Source organism: Leucopleurus acutus, assembly GCF_964270905.1.
Source record: "Leucopleurus acutus genome assembly, chromosome: 7".
Lineage (NCBI taxonomy): Eukaryota > Metazoa > Chordata > Mammalia > Artiodactyla > Delphinidae > Leucopleurus > Leucopleurus acutus.
The window spans coordinates 81,122,166-81,134,902 of record NC_139150.1 but is presented as its reverse complement, the minus strand read 5'-3'; the positions used below and the strand labels follow the sequence as shown (position 1 = coordinate 81,134,902).

Here is a 12,737-nt window from a genome sequence, read left to right as displayed (position 1 = left end):
GACAGGAGAATAGAAAGGGGGAGGAGCCAAGACGGCTGGTGGTACCCGTCGCTGCAACAGAGACAAGGTGGAAGGGTCAGCTGGAGGAGAAGATGGCGTGTTCCGTTTACACGGTGTCTCAGTTTTGGTTTCCCTAGAATCAGCTGAGAATTTGCATACAGGTGGTCTATTTGGCAGGTGACAGAAACATCACAAGGGAATGGGAAAGTGATGGAAAAGGAAGTTAAGCTAGCCAGTAAAGGGGGAGTTATCTAGCCACTGCTTCTGGGCAACTGGCGCTTAACCCGCTGGGGGAGCCCTGGGAGCCGAGGCAGAATGTGTGCCTCAGAGTTCTCCTGCCTGGGGAGTGCGGGGCCTCAGATGCTTATACACTAAGGGGTCGGGGTGGGGCTGCTTTAATTCCCCAGCACTTTTGGCCTGATGCCCTGACAGGCAATGCAGGTTTTGGTGGCCAGAGAAAGCTCTGAGGCAAATAACTGCAGAAGCGGTCAGCGGGTACGGGTGAGGGATCTGCGGCACCACCATCTGCTACAGACATGTTGGGTTGTGGTCCCCGGGGGACAGCCGGGAGTTGATGGCTGGTAGCCAGTGAATCTAAGGGTCTGGGACTCGGGGAGAGGCCTGTGCTGGAGATGGGAATTTGGGGGGGGGGGGTTTGTCAGCATTAACTCTTTGGGAGGGGGTGAGATGGCCAAGGGTGAGATTGTGGGGTAAGGAGAGAAGAGGACCCAGAACCCAGCCCTGAAGACCATCACTGTAAAAGGGGTTGATGGAAGAAACGAGCCACAAAAAGAGATGAAAGATCACAAGGAGCCGGCAGGAAGGTAGAAGGAAGAGCAGGTGAGTGTGATTCCGAAGAGGCATTTGCAGAATCGGGACGGTGAGGTTATCAGTGTTGCTGGCGGTCGTCTGGGCAGGCCTCTGGAGCTCAGCCAGAGGCACCAACTGACAGAGTAAATACTCTGAAAATAGTTTCTTTTCTTCTTGAGCCAAGGATTCAAGCTTCTCCGGCCTCATCCCACTTGGGTGATGCACCCCACTGTCTGAAGATGGTTTCTTTACTCCTGGGAGCTACTGAGGGGAGGAGATGCTTGAGGGACCTGGGAGCAGGCCCTTTCCCCACTATCAGGAGACTGGTGTGGACAACCGTGGGAAATGTTAGGCGGAAGTGTTGCTCGGGGTCCGCCACAACACTGACCCGTCAGTGGGGCTAGAGGAGAGGTACAGGTATGTTTTGGTAGGGATGTTCCTTTCCCCACAGAAAAGCTTTTTTATGTGTTTAAACTGGAGAGATGGCAGTCATCACGAAACGCCTTAGTTGCAAACCGAGGGTGGAGTGACCCCTGTCGGCCAGCTTGAGATATGCAGGATCAGCCCACCAGAGTCCTCCCTGGCCCACCACAGGGTGCGTTAGAAGTGGACCACGCAGCCTGGGCCCTTACAGGGGGAAAAGGCTATATATTGAGTGGCATGCAAGGAGTATGAGGCCAACTTGGTACAAGTCACCCATACCCTTGTCTTCTCAGTTCGAGTCCCAGAAGTCCTCAGGATGGACAAGGCTGGATGTGATGGCTGGGCCTTGGTGGCTCTGGGCCCCCATTCCTGATGACTCGATTTTCTTTGAGAGGTCATTGGAAGGGGATTGGGTCTAGATGTAATGCCTGCAGCCATACCCACAGCTGCCCTTTGTGACCAGGGCCCAGACCTTTTTTTTAATAAGTTTTTAAATTAATTAATTAATTTATTTATTTATTTTTGGCTGTGTTGGGTCTTCGCAGCAAGCAGGGGCCACTCTTCATCGCGGTGCACGGGCCTCTTACTATCGCGGCCTCTCTTAGTTGCGGAGCACAGGCTCCAGACGCACAGGCTCAGTAGTTGAGGCTCACGGGCCTAACTGCTCCGCGGCATGTGGGATCTTCCCAGACCAGGGCTCGAACCCATGTCCTTTGCATCGGCAGGCAGATTCTCAACCACTGCGCCACCAGGGAAGCCCCAGACCTTTTATATATAGTGCTGACCACTCCCCAGGCCCTGCCTGTCAGAGGAGAGCTGGCCATGAGTTGGCTGTAGCATTAGTTACAGATACTCATCTCTCATTGCCTTGTTTACTTCTAAAGAGTTGGTCGGAGGAACAGGGGACATTAACCATGATTGTTTCAGTCACTTTATATTAGTAACAAGAGACTGGGTTTGGCAACACTCAATATCAAATTATCCTTCTCGCCAGTGCTCAGAGAACAGGACAGAGCTACCCCTGATTTGTGGGCCATTCAAACTAAAAATTATTCAGTATTTATCCTAAACATGTAAGATTTTCATGTCTCTATTTCCAAGGGAACCTGATCATAAAAATATTCCGTTGGAAGTCCCCTTAACCAGGCTGATCCCTGAACCGCTTCTTCCTGACCCACCTTCCTGCCCTCAGGCAGATGGTCACAACCAGCAAGGAGGCCCCTACCCGGGGTGATGAAAGGATCCCCCACATTAGGAAACAGGATCACAAGGTTCCTTTTAGTAGCATCCTTTTGTTTCCTTAGACACTGCTAATTCCATGTCATTCTGATTTTAAGCTGAAATAAATCAGAGATTAAGTGACTAATTTTAAATAGACAGTTCTTTGTCCAGTTTTAAAATATTTGTATTTGATGGGTCAGGACAGGAACTCCCAAACCCCTGGTTCAGCATCGCTTCCTCCTCAGCTCTGTTTGGTGGGGAAGGAGAGAGCAGCCTGTGGTTGAAGAAGAAATTGGGGAGAAAAGACGGGTAGAAGGCGGGAATTTAGGAGTCCAGAAGTTGGGGTGCCTTGAGGGGTGTCACGAGATAAGGTTAGCACAGGCCGTGGGCCTTGAATGCCAGGCAGGAGGAGTGTGGGTGCGGCCCGGGCAGGGCTGGAGCTGCAAGGGTCACCCCACCCCGCCTGGCCTGATCTGGCCTGGCCAGGGGTGTGGGCAGCCTAGCCCTCCTCCTCTCTGAGCCGGCGGGCAGGTCTCGTGCATGCCGGGGGCTCCAGCCCAGGCGGGCTGGCGAGATGAGAGGAAAAACATGCGGTTTGGTGGGCTGGACATGGAAAAACAAGCCAGTTAGGAAAACAAACAAATCCTGGGCCAGCGGGGGTACACGCACGCATGCACACGCACACACAGCCCCCGTGTGGGACTCAGGGACGCCCTGCCACGGGCTGATGCTGTCACTTGGGCATCTCAGGAGCCCCCATGGGGGCAACTCAGGAAGTCTGGGCATCTAGGAGCATGCCTGTATGTGATATCATGACACGTATGCGTATGGGCTTTTGCTCACACACAGCATCTAACACGCTCTCACACGGTGTTCAGCTCATACGTGTGCACACACTTGGAATTCTGGGCACCTTCCCACACCCACCATTCGAAAAATGCATTCAGACTTAAGTTCCGTCTCATACGCAGTGTCTCAGGTTTGTAGTCCTGCTGTCACCATTTCACACACAGCAGCGCATTTACACGCATCTGCACGGAGGACCTCAGCCACACAGCCTCACACGTGTAGACAATCCCTAAGTCACACAGCCTCACCCCGAGCCCCACACAAATGCAGTCACCCGGCCACGCACAGCCAATCGCAGTGACGCTGCTGCGGAGTCCCAGTTACACACAGGAAGGCTCTCGGAGTTACGCACACAGCCTCACAATGGCCGTCTCTTACAAACAGCTTCTCCCCTGACTTGCAGCGCACTCCCAGCAGGCCTCCTCACTGCATACTGTCCCACAGCCTCACACTTGGTCTCTCTCAGCACCCCCACCTCCGCCCACCCGGCCGCTCAGCTGGGCTCCAGCTGCAGCAAGTCACTCCTTTTCTTCCTTTTCTTTGTTTTTCTTTCCTCCTTTTCCCACTGAGAAACCTGGTCCCTGTCAGGAAACCCAAGCCCTTCCCTACTCAGGGCCCAGGGCCAGGCAAGAGTAGCCAGATGACAGACAAAGCCCTGCCTGCCCTCCCCCCCGCCCCCCATGACCTGCCCAGTCAGAGAGGGGAACTGGTTTTGGGGGGGATGTCTGAGGGGAGACTGGTCCGGGGGGAGAGAGGACGGTCAGAGGGAAATGGAGGAAACCAGCCAGTGGGGAGGCTGGGCGGGGGCGGGGGCCTGCGAGTCCAGTGCCATGGCCCGCTCTGCCCTCCGAAGAGTCCCAGGTGGCAGGGAGCTGACTCTGCAGGCTTCAGTCCCCCCCCCCCCGCCCCCCGCCCAGTGCCCTTCTCCTTTGAAGCTGGGGGTAAGGGAGGGTGGTGGTAGGAGGGGGCAGTGGAGGCTTCTCAGCCAACCTCGGAATGTCCTTTCCTCCTGGGGTGGCTGCCAACTCCGGCCTGGCCCACAGGCCCCCACGAGGCGCTTCCTGTGTCCTTGGCCACCCCCCCCCCCCACCATGCCTCTGTGTCCCTGGGCAGATAGGCACGGCGTACGTGAGGCGCGCAGAATGAACATGGAAGAGACACAAGATGGACGTGGGGCCAGGAAGGCTTCCCGGGGGAGGCAGGCGGCAGCGGGCAGAAAGCAGGCTGCCCCTCGTGCAGGCTCAGCTGGCCTCCGGCTCTCCCCTGCAGGCCAGGGGCTGGAGCCACCTCTGCCCACAGCGTAGCCCACGCCACCTGCCACATACAAGCTCCCCTCATGCCTCTCTGACGCCTTCATCTCTCCTGCTGCAAAGCCAGATTGGGCCCTGGGGGTTCGGCCCCAATACATACATACTTCACATATACTGGACGTGTACATGCAGTCACACACAGCCATTCACAATCCCGTGCACACTGTGGATGGAAGCCCACGGCTCCCCAAGTCTCACCACGGCCACTCAGCAAGCGTGGACATGCACTCCCCCTCACCGTCCCTGGCTTATTGAGCTGCCCCCCTCCCATTTCCTGTCCACCTGTCAGGCAGAGGGCGGGGTGGGGGGGCACAGGAGGGAGGTGTCAGTGTCCCTGGAGCCGTGGACGGACATGCCTTGCCTGGGTCAGATCACAGAAGCTGCCTCCTTCCAGGAACCTGAGCCGGCTGTCCTCATGCCTTACCGAATGCCCGAGGGTGGGACAGCTGGTCTGAGTGCTCACAGCAGCAAAAAGAGTGGTTAGACAGAAGAGAGGACTTCCCAAGTATGTGTGTGTGGTCGTGTTGGTGGGTATCCCCGTCCTGGTGTTTAGTACCAGCTCTGGCTTGCTGTGTGGCCACAGGTAGGTTCCCATCCCTCTCTGGCCCTCCGCGTTCCCCAGAGTAAAGGCAGGTGCTGACCACATAAAGGGCTGCTTTTTTCTTTTTTAAAATAAATTTATTTATTTATTTATATTTGGCTGCGTTGGGTCTTCGTTGATGCGCTCGGGCTTTCTCTAGTTGTGGCGAGTGGGGGCTACTCTTTGTTGCAGTGCACGGGCTTCTCACTGCAGTGGCTGCTCTTGTTGCGGAGCGCCGGCTCTAGGGTCATGGGCTTCAGTATTTGTGGCACACGGGCTCAGTAGTTGTGGCTCGCAGGTTCTAGAGTGCAGGCTCAGTAGTTGTGGCGCACGGGCTTAGTTGCTCCGCTGCATGTGCGATCTTCCCGGACCAGGGCTCAAACCCGTGTCCCCTGCATTGGCAGGTGGATTCTTAACCACTGCATCACCAAGGAAGTTTCCTAAAGGGCTTCCTTAGGGGTCTGTGATGGAGAAGCTGGGGGCTGGGGCTGGGGTGAGGTACACACCAAGGGAACAGCAGCTTCCTCTCTGCACACACACGCAGTCACACATAGACATGTGCTCTGAGAGCCATACACATAGACATTCCTACATACGTACCCACATTCCATCACACGTCACTCATTCACGTCACACACAGACACATATGTGACATGTATGCATATGAACAGCCGCCCAGTGCTGTCGTTCATGTGGAGCCACCAGGCCTGTCCTCGTGTTTCTCATTCTCTCCCGAGGGGAAGCCTGGGATGTCTCTTCTCCAGGGAGTGCACCCTGATCACCCCACCAACCAGAGGACCCGGTCAAGAACCCCCCTTGGCCTCTGTTGCACAATCTTCCTCTGGAAATGGACGCAGTGTGGCAGGAGATTTGGGGCTGGGGCCGATTCCCCCAGACATCACCTCCATCCTGTGATCGATGAGCTGAGGCCTGCAGCCCCCTGCTCCCCACGTTCCCGCCTCCATTGAGCAGGTGGGGGGGCTCTCTCCATACAGCCCTTGTTTTCCTTTAATTAAACATCTGGCTCTCTGTGGCCTGGGAAGCCTCAGACCCTCGCTGACAGCACCCTCCCCCCGCCATCTCTGGCATTGCTGATGGGTTGAAGGGGGAGAGCTGGGGTTCTGGGGCCCACCTGTCCCCACACTAACGCAGGGGACTGGGGGCTCCAAGAATGTCCTGACTGCTGTGCTCACCCCCAGTGCCGCCGCGGGAGCCCGTACTCAGCTGCCGCTCCAACACTTATCCCAAGGGCTTCTACTGCAGCTGGCATCTGCCCTCTCCCACCTACATCCCCAACACCTTCAATGTGACTGTGCTGTGAGTAGATGCACCTGTGACCTGGTTCCAACCCTGACCTCTGACCTCTCCCCCGGCCCCCCCAGCATGCCCTCAGTCCAGACCCTAGCCCAGCCTTGGGCTTGACCTTCCCCCAGCCTCTGCCCTACCCGACCTTGATGTTGGTAACGGTGCCTGGGCTTCATCCCTCCCCAGGCATGGCTCCAAGATTATGGTCTGTGAGAAGGACCCGGCCCTCAAGAACCGCTGCCACATCCGCTACATGCACCTGTTCTCCACCGTCAAGTACAAGGTCTCGATAAGTGTCAGCAACGCTCTGGGCCACAACACCACAGCTATCACCTTCGATGAGTTCACCATTGGTGCGTGGGGAGGGGGCGGGTCCCCGCTGCATACTCCAGTGGGAGTAAGTGGATGTTTGCCAACGTGTATATGAGCATTGGTGGGGGTGTCCACATTGTGTGCCCAGGTATATGTGGAACATATAATGTGTACACATGTGCGTGGCATGCATATACCCGTGAACATCTGAGTGGATGGCCTTCACCTGCCGGGGCCAAGAGACCTCTCCAGCGGCTCTTCCCATCGTCTCTCTGGCTCCCAGAGTGTGCAGGAGGGGGAGGGGGGCAGGCTGGGCCAGACCCCTGTGCAGCTGCAGCCTCCACAACCCCCCCCCCCCACGCTAATGGCTTCCTTACGGCCTGTGATGAACGAGGTGTCAGAACGAGAGACAGGACTGGGACAGATACCGCCCTCCCCCCACCCCCATCCCAGCCAGACCCTCTGCCCGCCCCTGCCCCATCCCAGCCAGACCCTGTGCCTCCACCTGCCCCCACCCCAGCATGGCTGGATCCCCGGCCAGTCTCTTGCTATGTGAGCTGGACCCTTAGATGCTCTCATCAGATTCTCAGCCCACTTCCAACCCAGATCTGCAACACCTGTGGACTGTCTTTTACCTTTGACCCACAAAGCAGCTTCAAACCCAGCCTCTTCCAAGCTAGGCCGTGTCTCGGTTTGGAGCTGGAAAAGTTGAGGTGAAAAGCCGGGCTTGGGGCAGTGTATAATGCTGGTACAGGCTGGGGCGATCCAGGTGATGACGAGGGTCGTGGTAGGGCATGACATAGGCTTAGTAGTTGGAATGCTGGTCATCATGAGGATGGGGTTGATGATGGGATGAAATTTATGATGTTGATAGCATGAGCTGGTGACAGTGACTGTAGTGACCGTCATTGGTGATGACAGAGATGTGAAAGGTGGAAGTAATGAGATGGTTGTTAACGGTGGTTGCCAAAATGGACAACAGAGAAGAGCGATGATTACTGATGTGCGTTGGTTGACATGGCGGCTGGGGTTGACGAAATGGGGTTGTTCCAAGAGATCAGTGTGGTACTGAAGCTGTGTTTCCTCAACAGTGAAGCCTGACCCTCCAGAAAACGTGGTAGCCCGGCCAGTGCCCAGCAACCCTCGCCGGCTAGAGGTGACATGGCAGAACCCCTCGACCTGGCCTGACCCCGAGTCCTTTCCTCTCAAGTTCTTTCTGCGCTATCGACCCCTCATCCTGGACCAGTGGCAGCATGTGAGTACCCTGCCCAGATCCCGAGAGCCTGAATCAGAGCCACACGGTGTGGGAGGCCCCTGTATCCCTGCTGCCGGCTGTTCCCATGTGAAGCCTGAGGGCGGTCAGAGAGGCTTTCCGGGGGAAAGAAGGGACCAGGTGGGCCTGGAAGGATGGATGGAGCTGAGGGAGGTGTCCTGATCTAAGATCCTTAGGGGTTCCTGGTGACCCCCATTAGGGCAACAGGAACGCATCTGTCGTTGTGGCTCTGCATGGTAGTGGAGAGAAAGGCTGGGAGGCAGATGGCAGGCAGTGTTTCCCTTTTCTTACCTCTGGCTTCAGCCCTGATCAGACGTCTCCCTCTTACACTCTGGGCCAGGCTCTGAGCCTGTGCTGGATCCAAGGGGCACGATAGTCCCTGTCGTCAAGGACTCACAGATGGGCTCAAGGGGTCAGAATCAGGCAATAGAGTCAAGCTCAATCTGGGGTGTGAGCTCAGGCCGTGATTAGTGTCATGGCTCCCCAAAGTCAAGTCCACCTTAGAGGTCAGCTTAAAGTTATGGGTCAGAAGGTGGTCTGGACCGGGAACGAAGCAGTGGACGCGGGGGCTGTGGTCTGGGATGTTGATCAAGCTACGAGAGCGAGCTCTGGGGAGCAGGCAGGGGTTTGGGGCAGACTTGAGTTTCTCTCTCCTTGAGGGCCCTGGGCCCATAGGGCTGTGGGCTAGGTCTGGGGCTGGGAAGGTGCGCCCTGGGGCAACCCAGGCTGGCACCCAGGGTCAACCTGTGCCCCCACTGCATCCACCTGGTTCCAACCTCATCTCCTCCTGTGCCTCTCCCAGCTGGCCTTTAAAGCGCGTAATTCGATTCCAGGGCGCCTGTCCTGGTTGCAGGCCTGGCTCCCACAAAGGCTGCTTACATGCTCATATGTTCCCTGACAGAGTCCGGAGTCCCTCCCGCCTGGCCAGCTGCCCGCGACTAATGCATCGCTAATAACCAGGGTCTAGTTTCACAAGCCCCCCTCTCCTGCTAACTAGCTACAGGCAGCAGCCCTGCGCGTCGCAGTGCACACGCCTTGCAGTGGACCTGGCACACTGCCTACCACACACACACGGGAACGTGCACGCACACACGTGGCCCCCAGCAGGAGCCATGCTCCCTACGTGCGTGTGACTAACATGCCAAGGCCACCCACTGGCCTGCACCGTGGGCAGAGCTGACCCCAACGCTGACGCGGGCCGAGCAAAATATGTGGGCTCTGTGGCAAGAACATGAGTGGCCTGTGGCACAAGTTATCCCTGCTCCATGTCACATTGGTGTTGTGGTTGGCTAGATTTATGGCTCTCTTGAACTTGAGTTTTGCTCTGAACAGAATGGACTCTCCCCAGTCCTTAAGCTTGGAGAGAGGCAGGTGTATGATTGGGAGGGGCAGCGGAGGGGAGAGCAGAGAAAAACATCACTTGGATTTTCAGGAGGATGTGAGAGATACAGGTCAGGAATTACACAAGAATGGGCACCGTGAGGTCTGGCAGGGGCTGTCTCAGCATGGACAAGGGGGAGGTGAGTACTGGGACCCAGCATGGGTTCCCTGCATCTTCTGCTCTGGGCCTAACTCAGCAGGAAGGCTGGGAGGACATGTTTGATGTCTGCTGCCACAGACTGGATGGAGGACTCCCAGGAAAGGCGGATGCCAGCAACTAGGGAATTCCTGACAGTTGTGGAGCCATTCTCTTAAGGGGGTGGATTAAGGGATCAGTGACAACCTAACAAGAAGGGCCCAGGCCTAGGAGATGTGGCTTCCAGGAGGGCACTGCGCTTCTAGGCCACATTCCTAGAGGTATGGTTGGTTGCCCACCGTAAGCCCACCAATGAGGTGGTAATTTGATCTGCTCCCCATGGCCCTCTCCCTTTGGGGAAAGACAGATGTGGAGATCCGGGGGACAGAATCAAAGGAGGAGGCCCGAGGGTCAAATCCTGGGAAGAGGGAGAAGGAGCGGAATGAGCTAGGGCTACTTAGCCAGAGGGGGTCTTTACAGAGCAGAAGGGGCCTGGGGGACCAGAGGTGGAACTGGGCCCCAACTCCAGGAGAGGGGGGTCTCTGGGGCCCGCCGATCTTCCAGGGCTGGGAGTAGGACTTAACTGAGCCCAGATCTGGGCCCAAAATGGCTCTCATACCGACTCTGGCCTTTACCAGTACCTCCTATCTCAGGCTCACAACCCCTGGAGGAACTGGGAGGCTTTCCCGCCCCACTTGGACCCAGTTGCCCACACACGAATCCACATACACACACGCACATGGACTCACAGACTGTCAGGTCAGGTAGCCCAGACCCTGGTTTTCTTGGGGGAAGAGTGTAACAGGGACCAAAAATGCCCTGAAGCCAGCCGTGGCCCAGAGCGGGGGGGGGGGGGGGGGGGGGGGGGGGTCTCCTCCGCCCCTGCCGGCTGCCCCTGTTTACGAGGCGCCTTAATGAGGCGGCGGGTGCCGCTGAGATGAACCAGAGCCCAGCCTGGGCCTGGGAGGGGCGCCGGACAGGCAGGCCAGCCTGGAGGGTGCGGGGAGACCCTCAGGATGGGGCCGGCCAGGGCAGGGGTGGGGTGGCCATGCCTCCAGGAGGAAATGGAGCAGCTGTCCTGCTGTCCTGCCGCCCCAGGAGCTGCCCCCCCCACCCCTTTTCCACCTCAGGCAGGGCGATGACTGTAAGTGAGGCCACCCTGAGGGGGAAACCCCGCCGGGGCCAGGCTGGTGGGTGCACCGGGCATCTGGGAGCCCAGGCTCTGAGCTGGAACCCCTGGTAACGACAGAGCTGGCTGAAGGCTCTCTGGCGCTCACCATGTGCCTGAGTCCTCGTTACAACCCTGTGAGAGCGCTCATTAATGCCATTTTACAGATGAGGACCGCAGGGCATGTGGAAGTTAGGTAACTTAGTCACCTAGTTAGTAGGGGATGGAGCTAAAATTTGGACTCGGGCAGCCTAGCTCCATGCCTGCGTTTGTAACCTTCCCTTTAAACAGCTCCTTGATGGAGTGGGAGAGGGCAGCACAACATTCCGCCTCTCTCACCCCATTCCTCTTGTCGCCTCCAGCTGGAACTGAAGTCGGGACTGGGCTGGGGCTAGTGAGAGAGCTGGGGTGACAGCAGAGTGAAGACACTGAGCAAAGTCCTCCTCACTCTGCCCTCGGGGCATTTCTCATCTCCTTAAAGATCTCCTCCCCCAGGACTGTCTTTGCTCCCTGTTGGTGGGCGAGGTGGGGGTGGGGGTGGGGGTGGGGCGGTCTCCTCCCCGAGAAGTCTTCACTCTCCCAGGGATATTCTCAGTGTTCTCCCCCCAGGGTCCGCCGTCCCTATACACTCCCACCCCGTGATTTGGCTGCAGGTGGAGCTGTCGGATGGCACGGCGCACACCATCACGGATGCCTACGCTGGAAAGGAGTACATCATCCAGGTGGCCGCCAAGGACAATGAGATTGGGACGTGGAGTGACTGGAGTGTGGCCGCCCACGCCACACCCTGGACCGAGGAGCCACGACACCTCACCACCGAGGCCCAGGCCCCCGGTGAGCCCGCCCCCTGGCCTCCCTCCACCTCCTCCCGGGACTTGGAGCATCTGCCCCAGGGGTCTCCACAGTCTGTGCGGCTGGCACACTCCCGTCGGTCTGTCCAGCCCCTGCTGTCACTCGTCCTTGCTGTCTGCACATTCTCGGTAGGGGCCTCTGATGGAGGGGGCCTCTGGGTGCCTTGGGGAAGCAAAGACCTGCCTGATGGGTGAGGCAGGGGCTGTCTGACGGGAGAGGCAGCCCTGGTCTGACACAAGAAGCAGGAGCAGTGTGCCTGTGGACCCCAGATGGAGGTGGGACTCCAGCCCCGGCCCGGCCCGGCTCTGAGTTTCCCCCGTGTTCCCCAGAGACCACGGCCAGCACCACCAGCTCCCTGGCACCCCCGCCTACCACGAAGATCTGTGACCCCGGGGAGCTGGGCAGCGGCGGAGGACCCTCGGCGCCCTTCTTCATCAGTGTCCTTGTCACCCTGGCCCTGGCTGCCGCTGCCGCCGCTGCCGGCAGTCTCCTGATCTGGTAAGTGGAGTGAGGCTGGGTGGTGGAGGGGAGCCCGAGGGGACCCCGACCCCACCCTCTTCCCTCACAGCCTCCTGCCCTGTCCCCCCAGAGCCCGGCATCCCGTGAGGACATGCCAGCGCACCTGCAGAGGAGCAGGAGGCCGGAGCTGAGCCTGAACACCCTGGTTTCTATTTTGCACACGGGCAGGAGGACCTTCGGCATTCTCTCGAGACACAATTTGTAGAGACCCCGGCAGGCCCGGGCCTGCCGCCCCCCAGCCCCGCCACACCACGCCGGCCCCCCTCCCTGCTCAGGGCAGGGGGCCATGCAGCTAACCCACCCACCAAAGAGCACCCACACCTCCGTCCTAAGCCCTGGGGCTGGGCCCTCCAACGCCAGCGACTCCCAGGAGCCCTTGGGGGGCCTGAGGGGAGCCCCTCACATCACAGTCTCGCCTCCTGTCCCAGCCTCCTGTCTGTTCCAGGGTCTCTGTTGCCACCATCAGATTATAAGCTCCTGGCGCTGGGGGGGCCCAGCCATCCCCTTCCCCCGGCACCCACACTTTTCAGTGCCCCGCCTCCGCCCCTGTTTTGTACGACCCTCCCCTTTTCCTGCTCCTGCCCCGCAGTATTTAATGC

General features: G+C 58.2%; 1 protein-coding gene across 1 annotated transcript in view; it reads left to right on the top strand.

Annotated features, from left to right (window-relative positions):
- CNTFR (ciliary neurotrophic factor receptor) overlaps positions 1-12,413 on the top strand; it is a 29,728-nt gene extending 17,315 nt beyond the window's left edge. The window contains exons 4-9 of the mRNA XM_082842298.1: positions 6,393-6,510; positions 6,685-6,851; positions 7,902-8,065; positions 11,421-11,601; positions 11,949-12,117; positions 12,209-12,413. Of these exons, the coding sequence (XP_082698424.1) occupies positions 6,393-6,510; positions 6,685-6,851; positions 7,902-8,065; positions 11,421-11,601; positions 11,949-12,117; position 12,209 (800 nt within the window). The 3' untranslated portion in view covers positions 12,210-12,413. The remainder of the gene's footprint in view (positions 1-6,392; positions 6,511-6,684; positions 6,852-7,901; positions 8,066-11,420; positions 11,602-11,948; positions 12,118-12,208) is intronic.
- The last annotated feature ends 324 nt before the right edge of the window (positions 12,414-12,737 follow it).